The 14,518-nt window shown below is 45.1% G+C and overlaps 1 protein-coding gene across 2 annotated transcripts; it reads right to left on the bottom strand.

Moving 5' to 3' along the window:
- Positions 1–607: 607 nt before the first annotated feature.
- Positions 608–13,183, bottom strand: CFAP20 (cilia and flagella associated protein 20). Of its 2 annotated transcripts, XM_007090221.2 has the most exons (7): positions 13,060–13,183; positions 12,826–12,945; positions 3,648–3,727; positions 2,828–2,939; positions 1,606–1,794; positions 1,147–1,257; positions 608–662 (listed from the first exon to the last, which is right to left on the bottom strand). In XM_007090221.2, the coding sequence occupies exons 2-7, from the start codon at positions 12,907–12,909 to the stop codon at positions 657–659; spliced, it is 582 nt and encodes a 193-aa protein (XP_007090283.1). In that variant the 5' UTR covers positions 12,910–12,945; positions 13,060–13,183; the 3' UTR covers positions 608–656. The 2 variants fall into 2 exon arrangements, with proteins under 2 accessions (XP_007090283.1, XP_007090282.1); XM_007090220.3 differs by having other exon boundaries at positions 12,826–13,183.
- Between the last annotated feature and the right edge of the window lie 1,335 nt (positions 13,184–14,518).

Consider the following 14,518-nt stretch of genomic DNA (forward strand, 5'->3'; position numbering starts at 1 on the left):
GAACAAATTTACTGGGGTGCCTGGGTGGCTCAGTCGGTTGAGCGTCCAACCCTTGATTTCGGCCTCAGGTCATGATCTGAGGGTCGTGGGATCACATCCCACGTTGGGCTCCACGCTGGGTGCAGAGCCTGCTGAAGAGTCTCTCCCCCTCCCCCTCGACTCACCCCTCCTCCGCCCCACTCATGTTCTCTCTCCTTCTAAAATAACAAACAAAAAACCCAAATTTACAAACCAAGAATATAGCATTTTATTCATTTCCAGATTATGAGTATTACACAGCATATACATATATTTAGATAACATATAAAACAATGAATAAACCGTAGGAAGAAATATTGGTCTGAAATTGCTTTAGGGAACATCTTTAATTCTATAGTTCCTGGTAAATGTGTCTCCACACACTGGGGCAGGCAGCTGGGTAAAGTCCAGCATTCGTGCACCAGAGCCCGGCCTACCCCCCACGGCACTTGCAATGCGAGGATGGCATTCTGGCATGGTCACTGGTGTCCACAACAAAGGACACCAAGTGGTAGATAAAAGAACCACAGCACAGTAAACTAATAGAAATATTTGTTTTTTGTATTGTCCTCCAGTTAGTTTCCTTTTCAAACTAACAGCCATGTCCAGGGTCTGACATCCCTTGAGTTGCATTCTAGTTATTGCTGGAGAAAAAGAAACAAAGAGAAGAGGCATCAGAAAAATAGATGGTCAGTGCCACTGACCCGCCTTCCCCTTTCTGGTGACACCGGAGGGGACACTGGACTGTGCAGAAATGCGCAATGTCAGCAGCAGGCAGGCATGGAAGAAGCACCCAGCACTGTGTCAGAGGAGACCGATGGGCCGACAGGAATTTGTTCGGATGGAAGATATTCTCCAAGGAAGGCCCGTGAGCAGGAAGCAGCAGGATGCCGCCCAGGGAGAGGCAGGACCACCTTGTGGAGGTGGAGACAACAGTCACAGAACATTTCCCAGGACCGATCCTGATTCAGTGCTGATGTTGCAAGAAGACCCAAGATCTATCTTACAATGAAAGGTACTCCAGACCCCACGTCAGCACTGAAAGGCTCTGCAACCCAACTCAGAATAGAGCACTTTCTAGCTCCCCCAACTCACTGTCTGGCCTTCCTCCGAGGAAGGCTGGCTTACCTTTGCTTTGTTCTGAACTGGGAGATATAATTTGAACTCTGCCGGCAGTTCATCTTCTGAGTAGAGTCTGTCTGAGAAGTAAACACGTCGGATGCGACAGTTTGCGTGGATCTGTGGGTGCAAGACTTATTTTAAGAGACAAAATAGGATTGCCCTTCCTCTTTTCCTGATTCTCCTAGAGCTCCTCCCACGAGGCTGTCAAAGCTTCATCTCTTTGGCCTCTCCTCAGCATGGCTTAGGGATGGAGTCTGGCAAGAGGGATATTTTGCTTGCTGTGTTCTCCCACTATATCTGAGCAGACACCTGAATATGGCCTGGACCTCTCTGAGCCCTCTGGACAGTGACTTGGGCAGCTTAGCCAAAAACCCACGCTGTCCTGTCACCAGGGCCACAAGCCAGGAACAGGCAGAGCACACTCTCCTCTCCCATTTGGCACTCCACAAGAAAAGGAGCCAGCACCTGCACTCTCAGGGTTTCGATGTAATTTGTGCCATATGCCCGCCGTGTGAAGTCTGACAGATTGAACTGAATCTGGTTCCAGCCATCATCCAGCCGCATGGGCATGGTACAGATGAAGGGTTTGACTCGGGTGGTGCTCTGGTAGTTACTTGCCCGAAACCGCCGACGCACATTCTTGTCATCTAGTACCTATGACATATAGAAAAAAGAGTCACGTGAACTCTACCTTGGAAGAAGCAAACGACCTGGGTATAAGACAAGGGCCTGAACTCCCACAGCCCAGTTTCCCAAGGCTGAGACCCAAGGGAGAATAAACAGACCAGATACAGGTCACACTGGACGCAGATGGCCCGGAAGTAGCAAGTTTATCTTGTCCGTTGCCAAGACAACACCAGCTGCTTATGACACATGACACACCCGAGGGCCCACAGACCATAGAATGATTTCATAAACATTCTTCCGTTTCAAAAATCAAAAATACTAGAACAGAGACCAACAATAACCAGTACTAAATGGACACTACTCTAACCTTTAAGCTTTGAAACTTACAGCTGTTTTTCAGATTTCCTAGGTGCCTACTGCTTCTTTAAAAACTTGGCATTAAAGTTTGACTACCGATACCAAATTTATGCCGTATAATAACGGCTGCATCAAGTGTGTAGTAGAAGCAGAAAAGAATACATACAGGGGCTCCTGGGTGGCTCAGTCAGTTAAGTGTCAGACTTTGGCTCTGGTCAGGATCTCACGGTTCTTGGGTTCGAGCCCTGCGTCAGGCTCTGTGCTGACAGAGCAGGGCCTACTTGGGATTCTCTCTCTCTTCCCCTCCCTGACTCATGCTTTCTCTCTCTCAACATAAACAAATAAACTTTAAAAAAAAAATACGGGATGCGTGGGTGGCTCAGTCGGTTAAGCGTCCTACTACGGCTCAGGTCATGATCTCACAGTTCGTTGGTTCGAGCCCCGTGTTGGGCTCTGTGGTGACAGCTTGGAGCCTGGAGCCTGCTTCAGATTCTGTGTCTCCCCCTCTCTCTGTTCCTCCCTTGCTCTCTCTGTCTCTCTGTCTCTCTCTCAAAAATAAATAAAGATTAAAAAAAAATTTTGTTTTTAAAAATACATACAAAAGACTAAAGATACTTTCCCAGAGCTATTTTTTTTCCTGCAAGTTGATGAGCTATCCCTATGGTATAGCTGAGAGTGTACACATTCATGTGCATATACTAACCTGTACTTCAAAGGTAAAGTATTTCTTCAAATTTTTGATAATCATGACAAGGAAGGGCAGTTTAATCCCCAATGTCTTTTTTGGGTCTGCAGGACAGGTGATATACGTGGTGCTGCAGAGAGAGGAGACACCGGTAAGCACTTCCCTTGTGGTACACACAGCAAAAACACTCGGTCCAAGAGGTAAGATGGAAAGCAGATCTAAAAGAGCCAGGTACCTCACCCAATCCTCAATCCTTGAATCAGCTGATGCTTAAGAAAACACAACGCTGGACTCTGAAACAAAAGCTGAACACAGGGCTAGACATCAACAAAAAAATAACCTGGAAAACAAACCCAGGCCAGCGATCTGAGGAATTTCCTCCAGTGAGAGAAGACTCAATTCTGGTCTAAGAGAAGCATCAAGTGATAGAAAACGTAAACTAGGACCACTGTGGCACAGAGAGCCACATAGTGGCACACGCCATCTACTATGACCGGTGCCATCCCTCCGCCCACACCCACAGCCTTGGTTACTTATTAATAATAATATAACTAATATACAGCACTTACTATGTGCTGAGCAGGCTTTAAGTGCTTTATACACAATTTGCTTACTTAATCTTCACAACAACCCTCTAAGGAAGGTGTCCTGTTACTATCCCTATTTTACAGATGAGGAAACTAAGGCCTGTGGGTTAAGTAACTTGTCCAAGGTAAGCTGTAAGCAGTGAGTTGGATCCACACCAGGCGCTCGGTGCCACAGTCTGTGCTTATTAACTTCTATGACGTACTGCCTCCCTGCTGTACCGGGTCTCTGGGTGAACAGAGGGGCCACCTACCTGACATTCGTCCCTTCAATCTCTAGCACCAGGGACTGGATGTCATTATCAGTGATTCTTTTGATGTGGCCATTCCGCACCTACAACGAAGAAAATTAAACCAATTAGGACTGAAATATTTGGCAACAACTTTGTTAAGATTCTGAAGGCTGAATGGGACCATTTTTTTTTTTTTAAACGTTTTTATTTATTTTTGAGACAGAGAGAGAGACAGAGCATGAACGGGGGAGGGTCAGAGAGAGAGAGAGAGAGGGAGACACAGAATCCAAAACAGGCTCCAGGCTCTGAGCTGTCAGCACAGAGCCCGACGCGGGGCTTGAACTCACAAACCACGAGATCATGACCTGAGCCGAAGTCGGATGCTTAACCGACTGAGCCACCCAGGCGCCCCTGAATGGGACCATTTAAAGAAAACCACAGTAGCTCTTGGGGCATAACACAGAACTTTGGGACACGGTATACTGAGCTTATCTGTAAGTAGGCCATGATATTACCTCTATATAAGGTCCCATTAGCCACCACAGGAATTGCAGGTGACTTGGCAATCTATAAATTAGGATAAATTTCTTCCCAAAGAAATCAACTCGAGGGGCACTTGGGTGGCTCAGTCAGTTAAGTGTCTGACTCTTGGTTTTGGCTCAGGTCATGATCTCAGTTTGCAAGTTCGAGCCCCCTGTTGGGTTCTGTGCTGGCAGCATGGAGTGTACTTGTGAATCTTTCTCTCCTTCTCTCTCAAAAAATAAACATAAAAAAGAAAAAGAAATCAACTCGATTCAGCTAACATTTACTCAGTGCCTACTATGCACTAGGAACATTCATATACACTCTCTGACTTAATCCTAACAAAAATCATAAGGTAGGTGGTATTTTACACATGTGGACACTGACATCCGGGCAGTGGAAATGAGGACCCTAAGTGACAGAGTCAGGATTAATGACCAGGCTTTCCACACTGTCTTATATACTTCTTCGGTCAAAATGGCCCAATCCTGGGTGCCACTGGAAGGGCACCTCCACTGGGAGGGCAGCAACCAGAAAATGAGAGCACTACTCCCCAGTATCAAGCATCATTTTTATCTTCTACACTGCTTATTACAATGCTCCTACTTCCTGCTTCCTTATTTTTTCCCTAAATTTCAAATTTTTAAAGAATTCAAGTCTCATCGGTGCTGCACACAAAACCCTTCTTCAGCGTTTCAGCCCACACCAACCTCTCTTCTTTCTGATTTGTCTGTCTGGCTCATGTAGCCTAGACCATATAATTTAGCACTTCATCCTACATGGTTCTGTGTCGTCTGCTGCATACGTAGGAGGTACAATATGAAGAGAGATCAATATTCAATATGGATTTCCCCTCTTAAAATATTCAGGAAAGCACAATTACCTTCAAGCAATGAGCGCTTAAGCACCTAATATGGACACAGCAGAGAAACGCAAAGGCATTTTTGACACAGGGCTGGACTATTAGGGCTGAATGGATTAATACATGAAAAACATCAACAAGATTTGGTACAGGATGCACCTAAAGCATGTGATCTTTTTCCAGGCATAGTGAAAATGGCTGTATTGACATGTCGTATTGACTCAATCCTTTGGCTTTCCAGTAGACTTACATATAAAGAGAGAACACGGTGTCAAGTCTGACTGAGAGTTGTATTTTCAAAATGGATTATTAATATTACGGCATTTTGTTTTTAGGCATCAGTCTCTGACCTCTGGTACTGTGAATTTGATCCACTTGAGGTGTGCCTGGTGTTCCCATGGGACATTTGATATCACTGCCTATCTTTTTCTGCGAGATGTAACTGAGTCTTGTCTCCTTACAAAAGTATAAGCTCAAGGGTAGGGATCAAGTAGTAAGCATCATTTGCATCTTCTACAAAGCTTAGTACTATGCGAGGCATAAACTAAGCATTCAAATATTTGCTGACTTCTGGAATTTGTCACCCTGAGAGTTGGCAAGGGTGAATAGATTCAAGGAGGATTTAAAAAAAACTCCTGGATAACATATCCACCATGGACTATTATAGGAAGCCAGAGAGACTGGGGTCTATCACAAAGCCAGGGAGGCTGCCAGCATGAGGAATGCTTTCCCACAAATCAGCCTTTGGTGCCCATTATCAGAGACTGAACGCAGGGTGGATGGGCCCCAGATCTCTGCCAATGCAGCATTTCTTGGGTTCTTAAGACACAAACGTCACATTGAAGTGCTCCTCAAACAAAGCTGGCGACACCGCTGCCCTCCTGCTTCGAGTTCTGGGCCTCTTTCCCAGGGAGATTAAGAGCACAAAGGCTTGGGTCTGTGTAGCACATGCCAATGCGGCCCACCTCATTCCCCACATAAACACTCGGGACCAAATGGCAATATTCCTCCTCGATCTGCTAGCCCACAGCTGCTGTGGAAAACAGACGGACTTGCTGGTGAAGGAGGAATCAAATGCGAAATTATTTCCAAATAACGTGATGTAGTCATGTTGCTAAGAGGGGCTGGTATTCCAACAAGATGCAAACACTAATTTGATAACATACAACTAATTATTCTTTATAACTTCATTCTTTCTTTAAAGGATACACAATGCAACAATCGACATGGTTAACCTGAAAGTATCAATTAATTATTGCTAAAAGGCAACTTGTTGCAATTTATCCAATATTGCTTAAAAGCATGGCTTCGAACCTTACATCCCCAAAGGTCTCTCAGAGCACAGGGAGAATGTTCTCTTCGCTCCAGAAAGCTCGGCCAGATTCCACAGGGAGGAAATGTTAGGAAATTTGCTTCTGCCCATCTCAAAGTTTCTAGCAGATGACTTCACTCCAGCAAATGCTACTATTCAAGTCTTTATACAGAAGAAAACAATGCCTTACAAAGCACGCAGAAGCCAACAGACTGGAAGCCAAAACAGACTTTGTGTATTCTTCTGCCTCTGCCCCAGAGGCAAGCTCATTTTTAGCTAGACTTTCAAAAACTTCCTACAGAGAAATTTCTCTCAGCAACACATCAACCACCACACTCCAGGACTTCGGTCTTACAAAATTAATTAACGTAGTCCATAAACCAGGAGAACCAGGAAAAAAGGCAGCTTTTTCAAAGGAATGCCCACCGGTCTCTCTGGAGTTTTAAGTATTCTCCTATCACCAACTGCCAGAGTTCTGAAATCAAATTAAGTTGATTGGTTAGTGAATTATGATTTTTCTTTATTTAAGGGCTGCAAATCGAAACTCACTGGGAAAGAGGGGTGGGGTGGGGGGTGCAATTAATCAGAGAGATGAGCACTTAAAGGACACCTCCCCAAACCTCTTTAGGCTCTAAAACTAGGATCAAGGGAAAAGTGGGGTGGACAATTTGGGACAAGGCCTCTCAACCACCTTGGCAGTCTGGCCGTCACTGTTTTAAATTGTAAAGGTCTTGCAGGAAGCAACCCCCTCCTCAGTCCTGCTTCTGACAAACACATACAACAAGATACACGACCTCAGAAAGCATTGACTTCCTTTCCTTAGCTCCTTCCAGTTCAGAGGTCACTAAGCAGGCCTGGCTTTGAAATGAAGATAAAGTGAACTGGTCAGTATTTATTGCTTATGGTGGAAATAGGTTTTATCTTACTTCCCTCTCTAAATGAGACAGTGCCAATTGTTTTTGACTTTTTCATTCTTTTTTACTTCATGACACAGTCCCGCTATCAAGGTGTAGGTTACAAGTGTTTTATTCCTCCAAAAAATAAACAAAGCCAATCTTACATTTTTTTTCAAGAACTCCCTATCCCCACCCTCCCTCCACCCCCAAAGCTATGAGATGGACGTACTTTGGGAGCTGCAGAACCCGGGTTACTGGCTACAACAAATCAAAAAGGTTCTCAGCCTCTGTGGACACCAGGAAAGGAACCTTCAAGCCCTTCTTGCAATCGCTCTCCCAGGCTTTCCATGGTCACTGGGGCAACTAATAAAGAACACTGATTTTCTTTTCTTTCTTTTTTTTTTTTTCAATGTAAGCTCCAGGGAGGAAGGTCAAGCTGAGGGGAAAAAAGTACTACTGGGATAGGGAGAAAGCTAGCCAACTCTCCATATTTCTTCAAGTGTTTTAAAAATAACACATGAGTTGTATCCATTCTCTACCCCCACTTTTCATTTTTCTGGCTCCACCCACTTATCCTGGCAGACAGCTGAGCCCTCAGCCATCTGGCATCCTAGTCTTAATAATGACACATGTTCCAATTTACATTAAGCCATTAGAGCTGTACATGTCGGCAGGAAAGTTTCGCCTGTAGCTAGGGGCCGGGATGTAAGTCAGAAAACAGGCAGAGGGAGACCTCTGTGGGGAGAGCTGGGCATAGCTCTGTCTCAAGGCCTGGGCCTTGCAGGCTCCGACGGGTCAAAGCTTCTCTCCCTTTGCTGCACTTAACAGGGACTCTCCAGATAGCACACGGGAAACTCTGGGCATATACAAACAACCCTTTAGTTACAGTAAAGGCAATTAAGTGCAGTGCTAACCAGTCTCTTCCTAGCAATGCCTTGCAAGGGCAAGTGTAACTCAAACCCATGCCTTCGCCCAATTATAGTAAAAGCTGTTACTCAGAATAATAAACATCATCAGGCTGATCCAGTAAAAGTCTGGAAAAAAACCCAGCTATACTACCTTCATGTCCAATGCCCTCGATCCTACTACCGGGAACGCAGCAGTTTAACATGTACCAAGAAAGTTTGCTAATTAAAAATGAGGGTGTGGAAACTCCTTTTCTGGAGAGAGATTATTCATTTTTAAAATTAGGAACAGGGAAGGAATCTAATACTATCCAACAACAACCACAAAACGTCTGCTTCTAATATTTAGTTTTAGAATAGGCGAGGATCAGCGGCAGCTGAAAGACGAGGTGAGAGGTGAGAAAGACAGAGAAACTTGTATGAACTAACATTCTCATCTAGTAGACTTTTAGGATATTAAACATATTTTGAAATATGAAAATTTTATGTTTTACACAGGCATAAGTGGGAACAGAACCTTCTGGTATTTTCTTTACAAACCAGAAGGGATATCGACATTAAACATAAAAGTCCTTTAATAAATGAAATATTTGCTGGTTCCAGAAGTTAAGGGAACATTAAGAAACCCCTAATTTCTCCTAAGCTGTTGGTTTGATAAAGACAGAGGTCTTTATCAGGAGGCTTGCAGTCTAGCAAGGAATACAGATTTTAAGAAGCTAATTTCAAGAATGAATTTCAAGAACAATGGGTATGATGAAAAGGAAGTAGAGGCTCTATAAGGGGGTATAAATGAACTTAACCTGGAGGAGCAAGTGGATATAGACTCACTTAATCTGACGAAGTGCCTTTGTGCTATAACCTGGAGACTAACAGAGGTGGTAGGGTGGGTCCCAGCAGAGGGACAGGTACAAAGGCCTGAAGGTGAGAGAACACAACCTCCTTCAGTTCAGTAGGAGGTCTAAGAGGGGAACCCGGTGGGGGGTGGGGGGGGGGGGCAAGCCTGGAGAATTGGTTAAGCAGGCACCCGACCATGTGCTGTGTGGCCTTAGAGTCACGTTAAGGGTTTTGGACTGGGAAAGCCATGCTACAATGACTAAATTATTCTAATTTCAGAAGTCTGGCTTTACTGTATTTCCTATTCCTAGGCATCAATTATAAACTTATTTACTCTTGAGCAAATTCCTGGGTTTCCTGCCCTATTTAATACTGTATGCCATAACTCTGTTGCCAAGCATTTTATATAAACCTTCATTTAATCTCCATAATCATGGAAGGAGGTGGCATCATTACAAAATAAGAAAACTGGGCAGGTAAGTGCTTGCCCAAGGTTACACAAGACAGGACATAGGACAGAGCCAGGGCGCACATCCACCCTGTCCCAACTCCAGCCCTGGGGTTTCAAGGTAAAAAAGTTTTCTTCCCCTAAAGGAACTTGTAGTCTAGTGGGAAATACACAATAAATAGGCAACTGCCATACAGTGTGAAGTAGAGGGCCACAGGAATACACAGGAGACCTAACTTAAGCTCCCAATGTAACAATGTTTAAGTTGAGATTTGAAGGAAGAGATGGGCGGCAGGAGCTATGAACTTCAAAGAGGGTCTGATAAACGCAGATGTTACAGATGTTAGTAAGCACACCCACAAAAATGGAGCCTGTCAGTTCACTAGTATGAATATGGCGTTCACTCTTCACACTCATAAGGAGACCCAGAGCCCAAACAGAAGCCAAACTTAATTTTTCCAAGATTACTCTTTACAAAAAACAAACTATAGAAATTCTTCTCCATAAACTCAGGAAGGAGAATAGTAAAGTTTGTGAAATCACAATAGTAACAAAAATAGCCATATACTACTGGCAGAGTTCAGGGTCATTTCTAGATAAATGTGGATGGTCTATCCCTCCCTCCATCGAACTTTACCTTTACTACAACTTTGCCTTACTCCCTAAGAGCAGGGAAAATGTCTTCTAACTTTTTATCTCCCCAAATCTACACAATGCCTGTGATTTAACTGTTGCTCAATACTTTGATAAGTATATCAATTCCCAGTGTTTCCCCAACTGAATTGGATTCCCAACACTTCCTGAGGACTTTAATATAGCTAAGAAAAGGCACACATGCAACAAAGCCTATGGATCTGCCCCAAACTTATCCTTTCCCTTTCCTTCCCTTGCCCCAGGGGAAAAGATTCACCCCTAAACCCATTTCAGTCTAAATACAAAAAGTATTTTACTTTGGCTCAGCTCATGATCTTGCGGTTTGTGAGTTCGAGCCCCACATCGGGCTCTGTGCTGACAGCTTACAGCCTGGAACCTGCTTCGGATTGTGTCTCCCTCTCTCTGCCCCTCCCCAGCTCACACACACTCTCTCTCTCTCTCTCTCTCAAAAATAAACATTAGACACAAACAAACACAGAAAGTAGAAGGACACCTGGGTGGCTCACTCGGTTAAGCATCTGACTTTCAATTTTGGCTCAGGTCATGATGTCAAAGTTTGTGGGTTCAAGCCCCATGTAGGGAGCCATGCTGACAGTGCAGAGTCTGCTTGGGATTCTCTCTCTTTCTCCTTCTCTCTCTGCCACTCCCACATGCTCTCTCGCTCTCTCTCTCTCTTAAAATCAATAAACTTAAAAAAATACAAAAAGTAGAAATATAATTAACTTTTACTATTATAAGAGTTTTGCTTAAAATGAGTGTTATTCTAAATGTTTTCTTTGCCAAAAGGTCTGTTTAATTTATTCCAAGTAACCCTGCCAGGTGTTCTAATAATGTTTTCACACGTGTTTATGTCATTAGGGTACCATCCGACCTCTAGCGGCGTTGTTAAGGGACACAGTGCACCATGGTTACTTTGCTTTTATATTCCGTGTGTAAACATATTGACTGGCCAAAAAGCTGCATTTGCAAAATAAAACACACAAAAAGATCAAGCCCAGAAAGGTTAAAATGGACAACTCTGGTAAGTTTCACCTAATCGAAACGCTGAAGCTTCCCTACCTCTGCAAGTCTTTCAGTGTTACTAAGTTCTCTGGCCTGCTCCAGAAACCTCTCCTAGATCAGGTCCCGTTCTCTATTTCAAGAGCCTTATGTTGACCTTTTTGTTGTAACTGCACGTTCAGCTAGCACACAAGGTTACTCCCTCCATGCCTCCTGACAGCCCAAAACTAAGCCCAGCCACAGGTGGGCAGCCATCATCCTTACAAAGTTCCCAGGTACATTCAGGCCAGGTTCTCTGTGTAGAGATGCAGTTTCAGAGGTTTCAGTGTTTATTCCAATGTGAACAGAACCATGGAACTGAAAACCTCAATAACGCAGGGAACAAAACTAAGGAACTGCTTTCCTGTGTAATACTCTTGGTATGAGACTGGGCTTGTGGACAGAAGCATAGTGAAAAGACGAGACTTCGATGTTTCACATGTGCATAGGGCCCAAGCGACTCATTATATTCAGATCTGCCAACTATTATAAAAATGACATGAAGAACGCAGCACTCTCAAAGCTGCTCTCAAAATGCAGAATTCCCTAGTCCTGACCGGCAGAAGCCTATCGGTGTTCTCTATCAGTCTCGTGTGGCCCCAAACGCTCATTTGCGGATAAGGAAGACAAAGAGCTGTTCTGAGATGAAATCCAAGATTCTTGGCTTCGTTACCCATAACCTGCTTACTTAGATTATTCCACATTTATCTCTATAAAATACCATTCAACATACCACTTCTCTCCATTCTCCCTTGAGAAAATCACCTGTCTTCCACAAGAGACTGCCTACCTGAACTTACCCTAAAAAAGGGTACAGCGGACTAGGAATTCACGTGAGTAATGAAATAACCAAGTAATAAAACGCAGACCAACGCACAGCCTGCTAGACATACATGCCCCTACCCCACATCTCCAAAAAGTGGGCAAGGTCATCATCTCCTGGGGTCAGTGAAAGTATTACCCAGGGGAGACCTGAATAAAAATAACGAGGCTTGTACTTGTCTCTGAACTTATTAACCCAAACAAAACTTTATCACCATTTTGCAATTTTCCTGATGTAGAAATCAAGCACAGAAGGCACAGTTCAGACCCCAAGTAGCACTGAATGTGGAGCAGGTGCCAAAGGCCACCCGAATTCTCCCTTGTTTGAGATCACTGGAAGGAAAGGAGCAAATGAATGAAATCCAAACATAACTGCCTTCTGGCTGTGCCTCTATAAGGATGCCTGGAACAAAAGCTCTGTGTCTTGTGCCCAGCACAGTGCCTGGCACAAAACAGGGTATCAGTAAATATTTGTGAAATCAGTGAACAGCAGCTTCTTTCATCTGCATGCTCCCAAAGCAACCTCAAGTAAGTTTATGCATTTCACGCTATGACACGGGTACTATCTATCCCACCATATAAACAGGGAAACCGAGGCTTCTGAGGAACCGACTGAGCAAATCAAGACTGCGGAGAGGGACCACTGTCATAACCACACCATGGCCTCTGGACACTTAAACCCCAGCCACGCCCACCCCACACGCACCCCCAACTGCTTATACGACGCCCCTACCTTGCACCTCAGTCACGCCAGCCTGGGGACAGGTCACAGCAGCGCCCGCCCGGCCTCCCCTACCCCTAGGCCCCAACTCTACACAACTACCCACCACCCCGTCCCCAGCCTCCGGACGAGGAGGGGACGCGCGGCCCCTGCACCCCGCCCAGCGGCTGTCCCCAGCTCCTGACCTTTTTGTCCCAGATCTGCAGGGGTTTGCTGCCAATGCTGTAGAGGATGGAGAGGAAGCCGCTCTGGAACGTGTTTTTGAACATCTCGCCCGCGGCCTTCTCAGCCGCGCCGGAGCCGACCTAGATATGGGCACCAAGGGGTGAAGGGAAAGTAAGGGCTGGGCCTGGTCGGGCTGCGCTCCTGATCGCCTGATCTGTAGTCCCTCGCGGGTAAAATCGGTCGCAAGACACTACCTCCACGAGTTTCTGCTCCCAAAAGAAACAAGTAACCTCAACTGGGAAACCACAGCAACTGCCGCCCGCGCTCCTCTCCCCGCCTTAAATGGAGGCGGCGGGCAGTCCGCTGTGTAAAATGGATACCTCCGCCCACTTGACCCGCCCCTGAGCACGCGGGACCCAATCCTGCCACAAGGATCACGGACTTCCGGGCTCTTCCGGTCTTAAGCCCCGCCCCAGTCCCGCCTTCTTGTGGAAAGAACTCTGTTGTCAAGGGACTATTTTTCTCATCCTAGTTCCAGAGCTGCTTTTAGAAAACGGAAGGAGACAGGAGTATAGAATGTGTGGAGCACGCAAAGAGTGTCAAGGGAACGTGGCGGGGTGGGGTCAGGAGCGTGAAGACCTGGCCCCGCCCCCTGAAGGACTGGGAGGAGTTACAAGGGCAGAAGTAAAGTGGAGAAAGACGCAGAGGGTGGCTTTGCCAAGCAACTGCTTACCAGAGTGTCAAATAGACTGGCCGCCGTGTGCAGGGTAAGGTTAAAGCAACCAAACATTACTGAGCACTGTGCTAAGCGCCTTATGTACAGCATTGCTTTAATCATTAACAGGGTCACTATGAATATACTGCGTATCTTGTGGGATGCAAAGCTGTACTCTCAGGAAAATCACCTTGAATGCACTAGCGAACAAAAAAGCCTGAACATTAAGGTAACAGCAGGAATTAATAAAATTAAACAAAATAGAGTTGGTGGAGCTGTTTTTCTAAATCAATTAATACTTAGAACATTTTTAAAAAAGACACAAAATAAGCTATGCTATTTCAAATGTGGAAGAAATCCCAAGTGTTGGAGACCAGTCACTCACTGAGCATCTTCCTAAATATTATATTCTGTGCTCAGGCCTGTGCTGGGTATTGTGACTGACAGAGAAGGAGTTTGCAGTTAACATCATCAACAAGGCTACAAATGGCTAGCGTCAGTCTAGCATTTATCAGGTGTCAGGTACCATCCTAAGAGCTTAGCCTTTCCTAAATCATTTAATCCTCACATCAACCCTGTGAACAATCTAGCCAGAATTTCCAGACATGGCAGGGGGTGGGGGTGGGAGGATATGTGGATCATACTAGAGTAGAAAGTAAAAAACAGTTTTTTTCTATGAAATTGTTATTTTTGGACGACTGCTGGGGACTGTGCTTTAGGCTGGTAAACAATTTATCCCTTGATTGTTACTAAAATGTTCAGGGATCTTCCTTGCCTCTTCCAGCTCCTGATGGCCCTAGGTGCTCCTAGGCTTGTGGAGCTTCACTGCAATCTCTGCCACCATCTTGGCATACCTTTCTTCCGTGTCCTCTCCTCTCATGAGCACACCGGTATTTGGATTTAGTGCCCACCTTGAATCTAGCATCATATCATCTTGAGACCTTAAACTAATTGCATCCACGAAGGCACTCTTTCCAAATAAGGGCCCATTTCTCAGG

Source organism: Panthera tigris, chromosome E2, assembly GCF_018350195.1.
Source record: "Panthera tigris isolate Pti1 chromosome E2, P.tigris_Pti1_mat1.1, whole genome shotgun sequence".
Taxonomy (NCBI): Eukaryota; Metazoa; Chordata; class Mammalia; order Carnivora; family Felidae; genus Panthera; species Panthera tigris.